At 47.9% G+C, this 20,451-nt stretch overlaps 1 protein-coding gene across 1 annotated transcript; it reads right to left on the reverse strand.

Annotated features, from left to right (window-relative positions):
- Positions 1 to 967: 967 nt before the first annotated feature.
- Positions 968 to 19,573, reverse strand: MS4A18 (membrane spanning 4-domains A18). Its single transcript, XM_068978793.1, has 7 exons — positions 19,521 to 19,573; positions 13,686 to 14,171; positions 10,223 to 10,336; positions 8,774 to 8,830; positions 6,979 to 7,071; positions 4,586 to 4,699; positions 968 to 1,226 (listed from the first exon to the last, which is right to left on the reverse strand). Exons 2-7 carry the CDS (start codon positions 14,157 to 14,159, stop codon positions 1,059 to 1,061), a joined length of 1,020 nt encoding a protein of 339 aa, XP_068834894.1. The 5' UTR covers positions 14,160 to 14,171; positions 19,521 to 19,573; the 3' UTR covers positions 968 to 1,058.
- Between the last annotated feature and the right edge of the window lie 878 nt (positions 19,574 to 20,451).

Here is a 20,451-nt window from a genome sequence, read left to right on the forward strand (position 1 = left end):
TAATTAAATGTTTTATGTATCGATTTGGCTGTGCTGGGTCTTTGTCACAGCATGCAGGATCTTTTCATTGCAGCATTCTGGGTCTTTTAGCTGCGGCATATGGGATCCTGACTAAGGGTTGAACCTGGGCCCCATGCATCAGGAGCTCAGAGTTTTAGCCATTGGACCCTCAGGGAAGTCCCACTTTTGGGGTCTGCTGTCAGGCTGGAGTCAGGACTCTGGAAGGGGAAGCGAGATGAGGGGACTCCCCAGCAGCTGACTCTCCATGGGCCGAAAGCACGTGCCAGGACACTACTAGTCCATAGGGCATTTTGTGCAAATGGGGAAGGTGCCTTTTCATCAAGATAAGGTGTTTTAAGTTAGTGTGTATATACCACTGAGCCACCTGACTAGCTCTCTCTCTTGGGTGGGGGTGAGGCATGTTTCCAGAGCCCCAGACAGCAGCACGTGGGTCCATACACTCTTTTACTCATTCACCCATGAGTGCTGAGGCGTCTACACTGCAGCTGCAGCGCCCACACTCTCCACTGCTCCCCTTGCTCCTTGGGGCAACTGTGTCAGAGTCAGAGCTTTGGGGAAGGGGCCAGAGTTGGACCTCCAAGAGTTCCATGACTGAGGCACCAATCTAGAACAGCAAACCCGGGGTTGGGAGGATCCCCTGGAGAAGAAATAGCAACCTGCTGCCATATTCCTGCCTGGAGAATCCCATGGACAGAGGAGCCTGGTGGGCCACAGTCCATGGCGTCAGTCGGACATGGCTGAGTGGCTAACACTGAACAGTGCACCTCCACCAGGAGTGAGTAAAAGTGCACCCTGCTCTTCACCAAGGTTAAAGGGTGTCGTGTCCCAGGAAATGATTTATGAATTTAAAAAAAGAGACAGCAATAAATGAAAGTGAGGAGTAAAGAAGGGAGAAGGGGATCGTTCATTCTGGACCAGCAGCAGTGCTGGGCATGGGCTTCCGTAAGTTTCTGGGAGAAGGAAAGAGTCAACTGACATGGCTCCTCCTCGTCACTGAAACAGACTGTCTGTTTCTGGGCAAAATCAGCTACACCTTCCTAGGAGGGTACAGGGGGCACCACCACTGCAGCGTTGGTGGGGGAGGTGGGGTTGGCAGGGCTGGTGATGACGTTGGCCTGGCCAGTGGTATTGTCAGTCACGTTGAAGGGGCCGGTGGGAGTGTTGGCTGGGTTGGCAATGACTATGGTCGGAACCTCTGTCCTGTTCTGAAAGACAAAGGATATGAGGCCATCAACTTCCCCTGTGGTCAACTGCAAAGATGGCCACAAATTCTTCCCCTTCCTGTTGCCATGCCCTTGGGTAGACCCTCCCTCGCTGATGCCGGTCTTAGGCATGGAACTTCCCTGGGTCAGTGGACCAACAGTGAAAATGTGAAGCATCAGAGATCTGAGAAATGTTTGCAAATCCAGGCTTGCTCTCTCGCTGCTCTTCTAAACGCTGAGGCTGCCATGTAAAGAAGACTGGACTGGCCCACTGGGTGATGAGAGAAAAGTAGGCCAGTTGGCCCTATTGGTAGGTGGCGTGCCAACTGCCAGACATACAATTGAGAGCATTCTAGACAATCCATTTGGCAGGAAACTCACCAACCGACCATAGACTCATGGCGAGTCCAGCAGAGGTCAGCTGAGCTGGCCCAAACCAGAAGAACTACCCAGCAGACCCCGAGAGTCATAAACTACAGAAGCAGCTATGTTTAAGGGGCTAAGTCTGGGGATTGTTTGATATGCAGCAATAGCTAATGTACAGAGAAATCGGTAGCTAGAAGCAGGATAACAAAATCTAACACGTGCCTTGGATTTGGGACTGGATGGCCAGTGAGGCTGGAGAAGTAGCCAGGAAACTGGCAAAACAGGCTAGGTGTATAGTTACCCACAGTATGTAGCGGTGAAGGACTGTCGCATTTTGGAAGACAGAAAATGCAAACTAAAAACTTTTGCCTCTTGCTATGGAGACCAGGGTTTCCTGCATTGCAGGCAGATTCTTTACCATCTGAGCCTCTAGGGAAGCCCTGATAAAGATCACCGGGCATTATATGGGAATGTCAGTTGCTTGCTCCTAGCTGCATATGGTAACGTACCATAATAAAAATGTTTTCAAGAGATCAGATGAAGAATGATTCATTTCACAAGTAATATTTAGAGGGAAAAAAAGAAGGCCCAGGACCTGAAAAATTAGAAAATAAAATTGTCTTATTTCCAGGTTCCTCACAGATAAATGACATTTGAAGTAAAAGTAGGCCTGAGAATAAAGATCAAACTAAGATGTCTCTATACAACTCTTTGTTAAGATCTATAAAAGGTTTAAGGCAGTGACTAGCAGATCCTTCCAGCTAGACAGAGAAGCTTCTAAGAATTTTAAGGGCATGGTCCCACAGAAACTTAATCCCAAAATAGATATTCGGAAAGAGAGAGGACTGCCTGGAACATAAGCTCAGGTGTGATTTTTGTCAAACAGTAAAAACCATAATCTGATACAACATTCTCACTCTTTTAAAGGAAATTGTGTCAGCAAACAGACCATCGCCTTGGATTAACTTGGAGCTGCTCAAACTGCAAAAGGGCCTTTGGGTCCTACTTTCTTCATACAGGAGGCAGTTTGAGAGAGCTATTCTTCCACACGATGAAAAAGGTGGGCCATTTCATATGGAAAATGGGTCACTTCTTACAGAAAAGAAAAAATTGTTTTCAAGCGTGGAGCCAAGAGTTCAGAGGATGGAGTCAAGAGAGACTAGATGGAAGCGCTAGAGAACTGTGATCTGGGCAAACTCTTCTGGGGAGTAGAATTGGCCTCTCATCAAGGCACACTCCCCGGCCCTGGGATGGGGTAATAGCCAGCTGGCCCTAGGGTGTCAGGATTGTTATGGAGCCTTGACTGCCCTGTCTTCCTCTTATAAAACAGGAGGGCACACAGCAGTTTCCATCCCCTTGAATCTGAGGTTGGCCAGGTGACTTACTTTGGCCGAAGAGACATTAAAGAATGTGACATGGGCAGGGACTTAAAAGTCTGTGCCTGTTGGGCTGGCTGTGTCTCACTGCTCTTGGAATCCAGCTACCCTAAGAAGCTCAGGCTAACCTTCTAGAGGAAGTGATACCACTTGGAGCAGAGATGGACGTTTCCTTGAAGATTCTGGTTGGTCAGCTGCTGCCAACCTGGCAGCTGCTACACCTGTCTGAATGTGATACCATGCAGGGCTCTATGGGGCTCCTGGGCACGAGGCCTTTCTGTGGCCCTCATCTCTTTGATTATAGGAAACAGCCTTCATTCAGGTCCCCTGACCTTTCCTGAGTTCCAATGGGCAGATTCAAACAGCTGTTAATTAGGGAGGAGATGGAAGGAGATGCAAGACCAGGGAGAAATAAAACAGTCAAGAGCAGCCTTAGGCAGGGTCCTATTTCCCTATCAGTGGATACACACAATATCTTTGAGCTGTTTTACAGATACTGAAACCCCCATCAGGTGAGAGAAGTTAATGATTAACAATAATGTACCGTCCACACATATGTAGACCCTAGACCAGTTGGACCTGAAGGTTGATGATGCGGGCTTCTACCTACCTTCCAACCAACCCATCAAAAGAACATCCACAAGCTGATCACATCCTCTTTGAACAATTATGATAATACTTCCCACTATCTTCCCCAAGTTGGGACACAACGATTTTGGTGAGGGCACTAGGCCACTGTGACCATCACCAACCCCCACTCCTTTGCCTAACAACTCTGTCTCTGAGATTCAATTCAGCACCAGTGTATAGAGAAGCTAGGCTTTTGGTATCAAGTGGGTCCATCTGAGGCCAGCAGAAGACCCACTGGTCACACTGAGACTCAGAATCATGAGCTAAAGAAATGGTTGCTGTTTTAAGCTGCTGAGTTTTCCAGCAGTTTCTTTTGCAGCAAAACTCCGCAGATACACCCTCCTTGTGATGGACTGAATATCTGTATGTTAGAATCTTAACCCTCAATCTGATGGTATCCAAAGGTGGGGCCTTTGGGAGGTAATTAGGTCATGAGGGGGCTTCCCAGGTGGCACTGGTGATAAAGAACCCACCAGCCAATGTAGGAGACAGGAGACATGGGTTCATTCCCTGGGTCTGGAAGATTCCCTGGAGGAGGGCATGGCAACCCACTCCAGTTTTCTTGCCTGGAGAATCCCATGGAGAGAGGAGCTTGGCAAGCTACTATCCATGGGGTTGCAAAGAGTCAGACACAACTGAAGCGACTTAGCACACTCACAGGTCATGAGGGGGGAGCTCTCATGAATGGGTTTAATGCCCTTAGAGAGAGAGATGCCAGAGAGCTCTTCCTAAGATAGGGAAGCTATAACAAGAAGACAGCCATCCGAAAGCCAGGAAGAGAGTTCTCACCACTACCGGACCATCCAGGCACCCTGATCTGAGACTCCTAGACTGTGAGAAATAATTATAAGCCATGCAGCCTGTGGTATATTTGTTATAACATCTTGAACCAACTAAGATGTCCTCTCAGGCCCCACTTCTCCCAATGTCCGGTCACCTCTGCTACCCCTAGAACACTCTCTGATTCCTGGAGCAGGGCCCAACACTTACCACAAACTGGTTCCAACACGTAGCCTGGCACCCAAAATGTGAGACCACACAGGTGAGGCAGAACTCCAGCAGGGCAAAGGGGAGGAGACCACCAGAAATTGCCTTCACGTTAACCTAGGGGCAGAGAGGAATGGGAAGGGTTTTGTCACAGAGGTGACTGTCCTGTGACCATCCACGCCTGTAGGCCTCATCTTAGGCAAGCACCACATGCCTCAGCTGGAGAGCCCCAGACCCCTTGGCATGTGCTCCACGAGCAGTTGCTATGGGTGCCCCTCTCACACGCCCCCATGGTACCTTTGAGAGCACGACAGCCAGACTTCCAACTGCTGGTACCTGCGTTTCTGGTCTATCAATGAGTGACAGGGGCTAGTGGATAAATACCCTCGATTCTCACCCCTGGGCTGAGAGGGAGTGACTGAAGCGTGTGTCTGCACTGCTTTCCCAGGTGAGTACTCAGTGTTGGATGAGGTCACCTGGGGGAAGTCCTCTGCCAGCTGGACCCAGGCAATCAGAGGTCTTCACGCCTCCCCTGTCCTTGGAATGCACTTCTGCAGTGGGAGTCATTTTTGAGGATGCAGCCTTGAGAGGAGGTGGTGTTAAGACCATCTGGACTGGATGCAATTACGTTTGTAGGATTCTGATGGGCAGTGCAGAGGTCAACTCATGTTGCAGCAGCCCAGGACAAGCCTCATACATCAGTTCCTTGGCTTATCAGACCTGCCACCTGCCAGTCTGGCACGGCTGCCTCTTTGGTCAGTCTCCCCCTGCCCTCCAGGGCTGGGGACTGGTTTAGGAACCAACACTCAGGGTAAGTGGCTTGATTACATCACATCTTTACTGGTCCCTTCTCTTCCCTACCCCATTTCTCATCACCCTGCTGGCATTTGCTTCCTCCCCCAAATAAGCTACTTGTTTCAAAGTCAGTTTTGGGACTTCCCTGGCAGTCCAGTGGTAAAGAATCTGCCTGCCAATGCAGGGGACATGGGTTTGATCCCGGGTCTGGGAAGATTCCACATGCTTCGGGGTAACCAAGCCCATGTGCCACAACTACTGAGCTTGCCCTCTAGAGCCCACATCCCACAGCTACCAAAGCCCTTGAGCCCTAGAACCTGTGCTCTGCAGCAAGAGAAGCCACTGCAATGAGAAGTCCACGCTCTGCAACTAGAGAGTAGCCCTTGCTGGCTGCAATTAGAGAAAACCTGCACGTAGCAATGAGACCCAGTGTAGCCAAAAAAAAGAAAAGTCAGCTATGGGAGGAACCCAAAGTGAGACCCACCTCACAAGCACACTGGTACATGTGTGGCAGACTGGGGTCCAGGGCATTCGATGACCCCAGGAGTAGTTTTCAATCAGTGATGGTGGGAATTGGTGGGCGAGTACCCCAGGCACCTCACTCAGGACAGGATGTAACTCTGAGGCAGTGTCCTCTCTGTCTGCTAGAGTCCCAGCAGGATTAAGCTCTGGCAGTGACTTGCTTGGTGACACCCTTTGCCTGTACCTTCCTTTCCTTGTTCATCTTATTCTCTCCCCTACCAGTATTTCCAAGGGGAAACTCTGAAATAAATGACTTGCTCCTGAATCCCTGTTCCAGCATCTGCTTCTGGGGGCCCCAGATAAGAGGAGAACCTGGGGGCAGCACCTCCTGTTCTTGCCACCAGCTGTCCCTCCCTCAACAGCTTCCTGGGGACAGGTGGCCTTAAGATCTGAGTGTGGCTACTGCCCCACCTGCTTGCGCTGGCATTTGCTGCCTCCAAGCAGGAACAGAACAGGTACAAGGAAGGGCCACCTGGCTCCAGCTCTCTGAATCTCAGTGTCCTCATCTACAAAATGGGGTCTATCTCACCTGCCTCAGAAGTCAGGGGTTTTGGTGAGGGTTACACATTTTAGGATGCTTTTGAACTGTGGTGCTGGAGAAGACTCTTGAGAGTCCTTTAGGCAGCGAGATCAAACCTGTTCATCCTAAAGGAAGTCAACCCTGAATATTCATTGGAAGGACTGATGCTGAAGCTGAAGCTCCAATACTTTAGCCACCTGATGCAAAGAGCTGACTCATTGGAAAAGACCATGATGCTGCGAAGGATTGAGGGCAGGAGGAAAAGGGGACGACAGAGGGTGAGATGGTTGGATGGCATCACCAACTAAATGGACATGAGTTTGAGCAAGCTCTAAGAGATAGTGGAGGATGGGAAAGCCTGGCGTGCTGCAGTCCATGGGGTTGCAAAGAGGAGGACATGTCTGAGTGACTGAACAACAACAACTAACACAGTTTAGGACCTAGGGCTGTCATACTAGGGTGGAATTTGGCTGTGATTCCTTCCAGCTCTGGAACAACCTCATAAACAAGCCTCCCCAATCTTTCAGAAGCCTGGGGTGCTGGTAGTCTGGATGCTCACCGGCTGGGTAAAGCACAGATCCAAGATGAGAAGCAAGATCCCAGCCAGGGAAATGATAGCGCTGACCACGTTCATGCCGATGCTGCCATGCACCTGGAAGGGGCAGGGAGAGAGGCACCGGTGAGTCGAGTCTGAAGCCAGGCTTGTGGGGACTCTCAGGGAGCAGGAGGAAAGGGGAGCCCGGAGGGGAAAGAGGTGGGGTTGTGGAGAAGCCAGCTTATCCTAAGCTCACTGAGGTGAGATTATTCTTTATTCAATAGGCAGAGTTCCCCTGGGGCAGGGGCTGTATTTGTTTGGGAATATACCTCCATAAGTAGCTGACGGTGCAGGAAATGAGATTCAAAGGCCAGATTGGGAGGAGAGGCGGCAAGGACGCAGAGCTGCTCTGCGGAAGAAATGAGCAGGGATGCGGGTGATGGTGGCAGGGGGCATGAACTGGGATTAGAGGATTGCCTTGAGAGAAGGGAGAGGAAAGTTCCGGTCCTGCTGGAGGGAGCTGGAGTCTGGACTGGCAGGATTGGCTGGGGAGGGTTTTCAGAACCAGAAAGTCTAGCACTCCATTTTAAGGGATCTGCTGCCCAGTGTCAGGCTGCTGAAATCCTCCAGTCACTCACGAAGTCCCCTGCTCAACTGCCTCCCCTGGGGGGTGGTTCATGGGGATGGAGATGGGGAGGGAAGGACTGAGTCCACCTGTGGGCTGAGGCTGGGAAGGCTGGCAAGCAGAGTAGAGATGGAAGTAGACACTTCAACTGAAAGTCAATCATCAGAACCAGGGGGACTAGGAGCCCCCCACGAACTGGTAGGCATCTTGGAGAGGTCATTGGATTTCCCAGATGTGGGACAAGAGTTTGATCCACTTTTGTTAGGCGATTAAGGAGCACTGTGAGCTCAGCTGATGTTGGGGGGCCTGGGGAAGGGGGTCTTGATTCCGTTGTAGAGGATGGAGTAAGGCAGACTGAGGGGCGGCAGGCATTTGCCTTGCAGACAAAGGACTGGTAACTGGAAACCCTCCGTGGGACAAGCCAGCCCCCTAGCTAACCCATGGCTTTCCCGCTGAAAAGGCAGAAGAGACAAGAAGCCCTTTGGAGAACATGGAGAGGGGCAGGAAGGACTTGGAGCCAAGGATGAGAGGAGGGCCCTTAGAAGCTCTACATTTATCCCTAAGCTTTTTAGAGGCCGCAACAAAAATAAAAACATGCACAGTGTATCTCTGGCTGTCGAGACAGAGAATGACATTCTGATGGTGCAAGGGAATTCTGGGTCGTGTGTCCTACGGTTTGAACTCTGAACTGTTCAAGGCACATTCTCCCCTCATTTTTCTAGGTCTAGCCAAAGGGGAGGGCAGGAAGGGCCTTAAAGAGGTGGCTGAAATGTACACACATTTCCACTTGGCCTCTATCTGACCTTCTGCTTAATTCAGAACACCCCAAGGTCATGGTGCTGTGACTACTTGGCCATTTGCCAAAATGCCAAGTGTCTGAGTAGTTAAATACAATAGGTGAAGGCACAGTGCTGGGATCAGAGGGCTCTGGGCATAAACCCCGGCTTGGCCACATTCCTGCTATGTGATCTTAAGTCCAGTCACCCGACCTTTCTGTGACTCAGTTTCCTCTTCTGCAGAATGAGGATCACAGAACTTTGTAGGCCTGTGGGGACTGAATGAAGTAAGGTATGTAAGAGCGCTGAACCCTGGGGCCAGGACCAGGCCACTCTGGGAGGCTCCTGGGAGGCCCCTCCCCCCTGGAGAGTCACATTCCAACACTGAAGGATGATGAAAGATGGAATTACAACTCACCATGCAACAAATGCCTTTCTTTTCAGCCTCCACTGAGAGCGAGCCAGAGATGATAAACTACACAGACAAAAAGGAATAAGAGCAGTTGTACACTGTGTTGGAAAGACCACAGTCCATTCAGAGGTGTAGCTCTGAGTCCTCAAGGCTTACATACCTTGTTTCTTAAGATGGGCATGTCTGTTTACCTCCTCTCAACATTTTCACTATCCCAATGGTTAGATACCACAATACCTGAACTCCTCTGTGTCTAGGTTAAAATCTTTTCCCCTAAAAGCCTACATTTTGTTTCAGGATACTAGACATCTCATTTTTGTGTCTGGTCCCCATTGGGCCCACTCCCTGGGCACAGGCATCGCCCAAACTCATGGATCATCTGGCCTCCCACCACCCTATTCTCAACTGTGATCTTGGAAAAGCAAGGACATGGTAGCAGGGTGAGCAGAGCCTTAGGGCTGGGAGACGGGAGACCTAGGCTTCTATTCCACTCTTGCTCCTAACTCACCTTGCTGTGACCCTAGGCAAGTTACTGCTCCAGCTTGGGGGTCCTAACTGGCCCTAGATGCTGCGAGGCTGGTGACTGATATGTGAACCCAGAGGCAGGAAGAACTTGGTCCAGTTATGAGAGCCCTGAACTGAGGGGGCCTGGGCTCCATCAGGACTTTCTTCCAACCCTTCCTGGCTGTGAGCCTGTAGTCATCTCGTCTAACCTCTCTGAGCCCCACTCTTCTCATCTGGCACATGGACATGAACAAACAGACCCTGCTCTCTCTATCTTCAAGAGGGTCATGTGATCCTGTGGAGAAGGAAATGGCAACCCACTCCAGTGTTCTTGCCTGGAGAATCCCAGGGACGGGGGAGCCTGGTGGGCTGCCGTCTATGGGGTTGCACAGAGTCGGACACGACTGAAGCGACTTAGCAGCAGCAGCAGCATGTGATCCTGCAGTTGTTGTTTGGTTGCTAAGTCGTGTCTGATTCTTTGCAACCCCATGGACTGCAACATGGCTCCCCTGTCCTTCACTCTCTCCTGGAGTTTGCTCAAGTTCTATATCCATTGAGTCGATGATGCTGTCTAACCATCTCATTCTCTGCTGCCCTCTTCTCCATTTGCCTTCAATCCTTCCCAGCAACAGGGCATGGGAGAATAAGGGTGGGGTTATACATGATTTACATATTTACATTTACATCAAATTCTAAGAGGGTGGAACAATTAAAGCACGTGATTGGCTTGTGAGTAGCTGAAAGTTCCTTAGAGGCAGGGGGCACGTTGCTGGGGCATGGGGTCAGGGCCGGGTCCCTAACCCTGTCCTGCACCTACAGTCTTAGGTGGCTGGCTCTGGGCTCCCAGGGCCCTATTATTGGGAGTGCATTCCAGGCTTTTTCTTCCTTTGCTCCCCCATCCCGGTCTGGTAACTCAGAACCCAGAAGGAGGCCACAGGGCCTTGTACTCACGGATACTCCTCCCCATTCCAGGTATCCTGATATCGCGGAATAAGATCCTTCCCAATACAGTGAAGGATTGATGGCAGTGAAGATGTGAGTCAGGCCGATGAGAATCTGGATGGCCTGTGGGGAGGACAAGGCATCGTGAGAAAGAGCAGAGCTGGGGGCCTATGGGATTGTAGCTCCCTCAGCAGCCCAGACTGTACCCCCAGAATCCCTGAGTATGACTGTTGTTGGGGCCAAAATCTCTCGGGGTGGGGTCCATGTCAAGGTGTTGTTTTGAAGCTCCACAGATGATGCCATTGTACACTCAGAATTGAGAGCCATGGACATAAACAGAAGGTGGAGGGGTCGGGGGTAGAACAGATCAGGATGACTTTCCCTTTGGACTCAGGCTTGCAGAGAAGATGCCTGGGCGGGGGCTTTGGCAGCAAACCAGACGGGCTTCAATTTTGGCTCTGGCACTCACCAGCTGCGTGGCCTCAGGCAAGCACCCTCCCCGTGTCTCTCCCTGACTGGGATGACCATATCTGGCTTGCGGGGTTGCTGTAGACAGGGGTCCTCAAACTCCAGAATCTTAGGCCTAATGATCTGAGGTGGAGCTGATGTGACAATAATAGAAATCAAGAGTACAATAAACATAATGCTCTTGAAATATAATGCTCATCCTGAAACCATTCCCGCCACACTGCTGCTGTTGCAGCTAAGTCGCTTCAGTCATGTCCGACTCTGTGCGACCCCATAGACGGCAGCCCACCAGGCTCTCCTGTCCCTGGGATTCTCCAGGCAAGAACACTGGAGTGGGTTGCCATTTCCTTCTCCAGTGTATGAAAGTGAAGTCACTCCGTCATGTCCAACTCTTAGCAACCCCATGGACTGCCGCTTACCAGGCTCCTCTGTCCACGGGATTTTCCAGGCAAGAGTACTAGAGTGGGGTACCATTGCTTTCTACATTCCCCCCACCCCACCTGTGGAAAAACTCTTTCAGGAAACCAGTCCCTGGTGCCAAAAATGGTTAGGAACCACTGGTTGCAGAGATTAGAAAGAGGGCCCTATGGAGACTTCCCTGGCAATATAGTGGTTAAGACTCTGCTTTTCAATGCAGGGGGCACAAGTTCAATCCCTGGTTAGGGAACTAAGATCCCATGTGTCACAGCCATGGCCAAAGTTTTTTTCTTTTTTTCTTTTTTTTTTTTTAAAGTGCCCATAAAGCTTATAGATAGGTCCTGCCACTTGGGAGGTGTTTGCAAGCCCTCCATCCACACCTTTCCTAGGCCCCACCCCCGTGTATTCCCTGCTGTGGGAGCCTCAGTGCCTGCAAGCCTGTGCTGTTCCTCCTTCCCACCTGCTTTTCTTCCACTTCTGTCTGAAAGGTACTGGCTTCACCCTCATCCTACTGAAATCCCATCTTTCTTTCAATGACCAAATACATCCTTTTACAGACACCCCCACATTCAGGACAAAATACCTATTTGGGGATCCTGCAGCACTTGCTATACCTGAGGACTTGGGGTGACATTTGACTTCTTCAGGCCTCAGGTTGCTCAGGGGTCAAGTGATCAGTGTTGATCAGATGTGCCAGCTGTCACGCTCAATGAGTCTAAAGCTTAGTGTACAGACCTGGGTTTCATGTCAGCTGCTTCATCAGATAACATGCTTGATCTTGTCTGTGTGCCCACTTTATCTGAAGATAAAGGCATAGCTTCTCCCAGATGAACTGTAGTTCACTAAAGGGAGTCCATGTTTTTGGTCTTTCTCTGTGTTTGATCAGGTTCCCCAGGCATTTGCTCTAACTCAGAATAATTCTTTCGAAAGACTTTAAAGTAATTGGAACCCAAAGTTAACAAGCATTTGTCCAGTATTAATTAATAAGGAAAGTAATCATAACATGAAATTATAACTACTATGTAATATTGTATAATATCTTCACCTATTGAAGGTTTTCCACACACATTTATAATCTCATTTCCTGCCTGTGACCAGGATTTCTATTCCTGATACTGTTGATAAAAGAAAATTTCCCATACTGAGGTTTGGGGAAGTCATTCTGGTTTATACACGTAATGCTGACTAAAACAGCCTGTTTGTGGCTTATCAAACCTCCATTGTACATTTGCTTTAATTATTAAAGAAAAGGGCATATTTACCAGAAGTAAAGAATGTCTACGTTAAATAAATATTAGGAATTCTCTGCTCGTCCAGTGGTTAAGGCTCTACGCTTTCACTGATAAGGGTGTGAGTTCAATCCCTGGTCAGGGACTACGACCCTGAAAGCTATGCACCTTGATCCCCCTCTAAAAAAAATTCACCTGGGAAATTTTGGGACTTCCGTGGTGGTCTAGTGGCTAAGACTCTGTGCTCCCAACGCAAGGGGCCCAGGGTCTGATCCCTCTTCAGGGAACTAGATACCACATGCCGCAACTGAAAAAAATATCCAACAAGCTGCAACTAAGACCTGGCACAGCCAAAAAAAGACAAAGAGAGATGAAATGCCTCCCTTCCTGGGATGCCAACGCTGGTGGTCCTTCAGTGATAAGCCTCCCTTCCCAGGTGCGTTGGCTCAGATGATAAAGAATCTGCCGGCCAATGCAGGACATGTGGGTTAGATCCCTGGCTCCAGAAGATTTGCTAGAGACAGGAATGGCAACCCATGCCAGTATTTTTGCCTGGAGAATTCCACGGACAGAGGAGCCTGGCGGGCTACAGTCTATAAGGTTGCAAAGAGTCAGACACGACTGAGAGCTAACACTTACTCCCAGGTGCAAAGGCCACACTGACTTCCTGTGTACATGTTGATCTGTTTTTTGGTTTTTTTTTTGAAACCTTCAACAATTGTATACTTGATCCAATGAGATATAAAACTGTGCTGACCACCCTACTTCTCCAGAGCAGTTTCTCAGAGTTATCTGAGAAGCTGTCTTCTGTGCTACACACCTCAGTTTGGCTCAAATAAAACCTTTTTCTATTCCTATTATAGATTGGTTATTTTTGCTGGCAGTGTTTTATAGAAGTTAATCCAAGATTTGATTTGGATAAGTTTAGGAGGCAAACAATACCTTGCTCTTGGTGCAGTACACTGGTTTATCTGTCCCTGAAGGATCGACAAGGAGGGGTGGGCTGGGGGTTGTGTGAGCTGGTCCTATCCTCCTGCCTCCAGCAGGTGGTTGGGTCCTCTCGGGAGAGCTGGCCCGTTTGTACTCTTCAAGCACCAGGACAATTTATGCATGTCCTGTGGCAATTACCAGAAGGTACTGTAGTTACAACAGCCCCTCCTAGGTCTTCAAGGATGGTTTCTGGACAAAAACAAGGGAGAGACTGGCCTCTGTGGTGTTGTCCTGACCCAACCTCCAGAAGCCGCCACCTACATTTGCGTCCTCTGCCCTCTGAACCCATTCCCTTCCTTATCGAAATGCATTCACTACAGCCGGGCTCATGGAGGGACCCAAACTGGAGAGAGAGAGATCACACTCACCCCTAGTGTCCTGACCTCGTCCTTTATGAATTTCTTGGGATCGAACGTAAAAAATGATCCAAAAGGCATGTTCCATTGGAATTGGTTGGAGGTATACATCGGCCCAGGGGCACTTGGGGAGGGATTCTGAGGGCCTCCAGGCAGGGTTTGGAGGTCTGTGGTTCCCAGTGAGTACTGGATCTCCCTAGGTGGGGTCTGCATACTGGCCACTGCTGTCGGATGCTGAAGCTGAAGCACAGTGGGCGGACCCTGTGTGGCGTTCACTTCTGCTGGATTCTGGATCACTAGGCATGGCGTCTGTAAGTTCGCTCTTCCAGCATCACTCTCGGTCACTCTGGATGTTAAGTAAGTGGCCATTCCCACAGGCTGCCCCTTGCTCCCAGGAGCCACAGGATTCCTGGCCTGGATCACGTACACGTTACTTGGTGCCATAACACCAGGCACAGCATTGACTTCAACTCCCTGCTCCGTCATGATGCTCAAGTGCTGCAAAACAGGTAAGAAGGTGCATTTTCCCTCCTCTGAGAAAATTAATATGTGCTGCATCTGATCCCATCCTTATCTTTAGATTCATCTTCATTAAAATAAAAATCACCAAAAATAAAAACATCGGAATCATCTAGCATGATATTATACAGAATGATCTCCTTCTCTTCCTTGTAGTCTGTGTTCTTTGGGACATGTTGGTTGGTTTTGTTTTTCTGGTTGCTTTGAGGTTTGGATTTGCAAGACTAGGTTACCCAGGGCCCCTTATCCCTGTAGACTCGTGTTTACAGCTGAGGCAGTGGGTTTGTTTAGCATCCTGAGGTCAGTGTTTCAATCTGCCTGCCTTAAATATCTGAGTCATTGGTTGTGACTTCTCCATCCTCTCGCCTGCCCTGGCCACAGCTGATGGCCTAGGGGTGGACAAGGGACCCCAACTGGGTCTAGAACTTTCCAATCTTGGGAATGTGGAATTGGACCCAAGAACCATTTCGGGTTGAGGTGTCTAGGCAGAGCTGGAGAGGGTCACAGTTGTGTCATGTGTCGGGGTAGTAGAGAAAGTCAGTTAGAACGAAAAGAATGAAGCTGATATAGCAGGGCTGAGGGGTGGGGAGAAATAGATGAAGAAGCAGGTGGTGGGAGAGGGACAGAAATAGAGAGACAAAGAGAAGGAAACACCTTGGATCCTGATGATTTTTTACTGTTTATCCAAGTTCTCATTATCCCCAGCTGTACTCTCAGCCTTTTGAAATCTGTAACTAGTTTATAACTAGTTATGGGTTTAATCTAATGAAGCTAATTTGTGTATGACTTTTCCCTAGTGGCTTAGACAGTAAAGAATCTGCCTGCAATGCAGGAGACCCGGTTCAATCCCTGGGTTGGAAAGATCCCCTGAGGAAGGGAATGGCTTACCCACTCCAGTATTCTTATCTGGAGAATTCCATGGACAGAGGAGCCTGGTGGGCTATAGTCCTTGGGGTTGCAAAGAGTCAGACACGACTGAGCAACTAACACTTTCGCTTCACTTGTCAGCATTAATTGGTTTTGGAGTGAAAACAAGACTATCTCTGGCTACCTGTCTTCCCAGGAGGGACCATGGACCCCGTGGAGACTATGAAGAGTCGTCTTTTACATCTCATGGGTCACGTCCCAGTTGGTGGTGTGGTTAGGACCGTGTAGGAGTTTTGCTTATTTCTATTTATCTGGGTTTAAACCATTATGGGCCAAGGTACTGGGTATTATGATAGTGGCCACACCCTTAACAACATGTAGTTACAACTGAGTCCTGAGCATTAGAGGCTGCTGTGAAGGGAAGGGCTTGAAGTGAAACTTGGATCTCACCATGATTTGACCCCTGATAAGCTGAGTGCGTGCTGAGTCTCTTCAGTCATTTCTGACTCTTTGTGACTCTATGGACTGTAGCCTGCCAGGCTCCTCTGTCCATAGGATTCTCTAGGCAAGAATACTGGAGTGGGTTGCCATGCTCTCCTCCAAGGGAATCTTCCTGACCCAAGGATCAAACCCATGTCTCTTATGTCTCCTGCATTGGCAGGCAGGTTCTTTACCACTAGCGCAACCTGGGAGGCCCCGATAAGCTGAGAGGCTTGGAGGATTTCTTCATTATCTGTGCTGATGAGCAAGTATGCCATGGGTGGCGGCGGACGAGTAGCTTCAGACTCTGAAGACACTGACAGGTGGAAAGGTTTCCCATTTAGGTGAGAGAAAAGGTCCCTTATGTCATTAATGTTGATATTAACTGTTAATGTTAATTGCTGCAGCTGCTGATCTTGTCTCTCCACCTAAATGATACACTCCCTGCTGGCAAGAAACTGAATCCTACAGTTACTAGATTCCAGCTAGCATCACCAACTCAGTGGGCATAAATTGAGCAAACTGGGAGACAGAGGAGGACAGAGGAGCCTAGCGTACTAGGACTGCAACAAGTCACACACAACTGAACAAAAACAACAGATTCCAGAAGTCTGCTATCACGGACTTTTCTGCCCAATAGAAAGTGCCTCTAAGTTGCACTTACAACATGAATTCCATCACATCCCACCCCACCATGATCCTAATTGCTTCCAGAGAGACAGAAACACTCCGAACTATCAATGACCAACCTGGGTTTGGCTGGCTAATTAATTGGCACTATTTAATATTAATAAGCTAAAAAATAAGCTCAAAGGCAAGACAGCATCAGGGCTAAGAGTTCAGACATCCTTGGGTCCTTTTCCCAGTCCCTTCATTTACTAATTACATGACCTTGATCAAGTTGCATGAGTTCTTTAGGCTTCAGTTTCCTTATCTCTGACAGATAGATCATAATAACACCTTTCTCAGAGGGTGTTGTCAGGATTAAGTGAGAAACTTTCCCACACAGAGCCTGGCACAGAGGACATACTTAAACATCTGTTTGTTGATGAGTAGACACCATCCTTGGTCTTCCCTGATGGTTCAGCAGTAAAGAATACGCCTGCAATGCAGGAGACTCAGATTTGATCCCTGGGTTGGGAAGATCCCCTGGAGGAGGAAACGGCAACCCACTCCATTCTTGTCTGGAAAATCCTATAGACAGAGGAGCCTGACAGGCTATAGTTCATGGGCTTGTAAGAGTCAGACATGACTTAGTGATTTAAACCACCACTGCCACCACCAGAGACTATTCTTGGAGAAGGGCCTTTGTTTTGAACATTTTTCTTAATTGATCTCAAACTAATTTCCAGTACCTACAGCCATGGATCTAAAGTGTGGTCTCTGGACAGGTGAGACTGTTTCACTTGGGAACTTATTAGAAATGTAGATTCTTGGTCCTCTGCCTCACTCACTGCAGTCAGTTCAGTCGCTCAGTCATGTCCAACTCTTTGTGACTCCCATGGACTGCAGCATGCCAGGCTTCCCTGTCCATCACCAACTCTCAGAGCCTGCTCAAACTCATGTCCATTGAGTTGGTGATGCCATCCAACCATCTCATCCTCTGTCGTCCCCTTCTCCTCCTGACTTCAATCTTTCCCAGCATCAGGGTCTTTTCCAGTGAGTCAGCTCCTCACATCAGGTGGCCAAAGCATTGGAGCTTCAGCTTCAGCGTCAGTCCTTCCAATGAATATTCAGGACTGATTTCCTTTAGGATTGACTGGTTTGATCTTGCAGTCCAAGGGACTCTCCAAAGTCTTCTTCAACACCACAGTTCCAAAGCATCAGTTCTTCAGTGCTCAGCTTTCTTTATGGTCCAACTCTCACATCCATACATGACTACTGGTCCTCTGCCTAGACCTACTAAATAAGAAGGGCTTCCCTGGTGACTCAGATGGTAAAGCGTCTGCCTGCAATTTAGGAGACCCGGGTTGGATCCCTGGGTCAGGAAGATCCTCTGGAGAAGAAAATGGCAACCCACTCTAGTATTCTTGCCTGGAAATTTCCATGGATGGAGGAGCCTGGTAGGCTACAGTTCATGGGTTTGCAAAGAGTTGGACATGACTGAGTGATTTCACTTTCACTAAATAAAAATCTCCCAAGTGTGGGGACCAGCTGTCTGTTTTTAAAAATTTTTTTTAATTGTGGTAAAAGATACATAATATAAAACATACTATTTTAACCATTTTAAGCATATTTAATTGTACTTATTACAGTAGCCAGGACATGGAAGCAACATAAATGTCCATCAACAGCTGAATGGATAAAGCAGATGAATTGAATATCACTCAGCCATAAAAAGAACAAAATTGTGCCATTTGCAGCCATCTGTTTTAACTTACTCTCCAGGTGACTCTGAGGCTGGTGAAGTTTGAGAACCTTGGTGGTATATAAATGTCCTACACATCTCCTTCTTGGTTTAATTCCTTTCTCTTAGACCCTAACAGGTAAAAATACAAACTATATAGAACTCCAAGAAATTCCCAAAATTTTTCTTATTTTAAAATCTAGGGACTTCCCTGGTAGTCCAGTGGTTAAGAATCCACCTTGCAATGTAAGGACGAGGGTTTGAGTCCTGGTTGGGGAACTAAGATCTCATATGTCCCCAAGCAGCTAAGACAGTGGGCTGTCTGATGCAGCCAAGTAAATATTAAAAAATAATAATAACTATTTTAAAAAATCTAGCTGGTCTCTTCAGTTCTCCCATAAGAGCAACAGCTTTCACTGGTCTGTCAACTGACAGTTCAGTTACTTGCTGCATCTCCTCACTTTTTTTTCTTTTTAAAAAGTATTTGTTCTTTTTCTTTTTTCTCTCACTAATTTTGATCCTACCTGCCTCCCTGCAAACAGGGAGATGAAGTCTTTGAAAGTGAAATAACTTGCTTGTGGATAAATGGATTTGAGATTCGAATTTATTCTGACTGCTATCTTCTTTTCACATTTTTTTTTTTAATTTTTCAAAAAGAATGCTCTCTCTGCCAGGTGACATAGGAGTGGCAGAATATTTGGCAGTGTCAACTGAGATGGACCTATGCAGCGTATGCCACTTCTGCCTTGACCTTGATTTATCCCTTGCTTTCTCGGAGGAACTTCAGGTTTCCCGTAAAGGTGGTTTATAATGACAACTACAGCAAGCATCGGAGTTTAGACTCCATAGCCCTGTAGGCATCAGGCAATTCCTCCAGCTATATATCACTGCTGTGAGCATTTTGCAGACAAAGTAACTGAGGTTAAGTAACTCAGGTCATGAACACACAGCTAGAAAATGCCAAAGCTGAGATTTGAACTCTGGTCTGTCTGCCTTCAATTTTCATAAGGGATACCACACAGAATGTTACAGTCTGCTACATGATATGAGAGAATGGATTATATTTGTCTCCCTTTTTCAGAACAGACTTTCTTTTTACATGTGTGATAAATAATACAACTACAAACCTGGTGACTGGCAGAGGCAGCTGGATCCTGTGATACTCTCCCGAGACCCCTTTAGTCCCCGCTGCTGTCAGGAACAAGGGAGGGGGTTCTTTAGGAGCCTTTCCATCAGTTCTAGGTCCTTCATATACCTGATCACACTTTAATTACAGCTGGACTCCGGGAGTGGGAAAATGGAGGTGTCCTGTGGGGTTTCCCACCTTCTATCTTAAGATATCTGGGTTCACATAGAGATATGAACTATCTCTGAAACTTGTTCTGTTTTTTCACTTACCTCCTTAGCTGGCCAGACTCTGCATCTCCAAGGTTAGGTGGTTGCAAATTCTGTCTCTGTGGACTGCACTGGCTTATCTTAAATGCTTTTATAGAAAGGTATATACATCATATACAGTTCCCTGCATTATGGCGTTTCCCCAGAGACCCTACTCAGGGCCCGTCTAGGCCTCATGTCTCCCCTAGTGTGGTCCAGTTTCTGTGAGGACCAAGGAGAGGAAGTCATAGATGTCTTACCTGGTCGACCCGGCGAGCCTTTCAATGTTCCTTCTTCTGATCCTGTGGGCCTCTGAAACCTGGCCTAGAAATTTCTGATAAAAGAACATTTGGTTTCTCTTTGAAGCTCCAAAGTCTTGTTTGCAGTTTCACTTTGAGTCAAACAACGAATCCATTCTCTGGCTTCCGAGTTGAGCTCATTTGACCTTCAGAATATTTATGGCCTTGATTGAGTAGGAACAGGGTTCCATGGGCCTTTCAGAAGTGGGCCACTAAGACCTCATAAGCCAATGGATTTCTAAGCAATTTTAGGAAGTAATTAACAAGTATTTACTGAGTGTCTTCTGTGTGTCAGATGGTATGTTACATGCTGAGGTATGTAGATTTCTAGAAGTTTATAATGACGTGGCAAGATAGAATTTAACCATTGTCAGATAATCGTAGTACAGGCATACCTTGTTTCATTGTATTGCCAGATATTGCTTTTTTTTTTTTTTATCAATTGAAGGTTGATGGCAACCCTGCATTGAGCAAGTCTGTAGTGCTATTTTCTCATCAGCATTATTTTAAAATTATGGTATAGTCCTTTAGACATAATGGTATTGCACACTTAATAGACTGTGGTACAGCATAAACACAACTTTTAGTTGCACTGGGAAATCAAAAATTCAGTAGCATATTTACTTTTTGGAAAGGGTCTGGAACTGAACCCACAACATCTCTGAGTTGTGCCTGTACAAGTTATGGCTGGAAACAAACAAACAGCCAGGCCATCAGTGATAAAGTAGGTGGAAGACATGTCAAAGATTTGGGCTGGTCTCTGAAGGTTTGTGAGTGGCTAGACATTGAATAGGACAGCCAACTAAGAGTGGACTTTGAAAGGAGGCTCAGGTTAAAGCTGCACAAAAGGCACAGTCTATTCCAGAAGAATGTGAACCAGAGGCACGGGTGC

The sequence above is a fragment of the Capricornis sumatraensis genome, chromosome 8, assembly GCF_032405125.1.
Source record: "Capricornis sumatraensis isolate serow.1 chromosome 8, serow.2, whole genome shotgun sequence".
Lineage (NCBI taxonomy): Eukaryota > Metazoa > Chordata > Mammalia > Artiodactyla > Bovidae > Capricornis > Capricornis sumatraensis.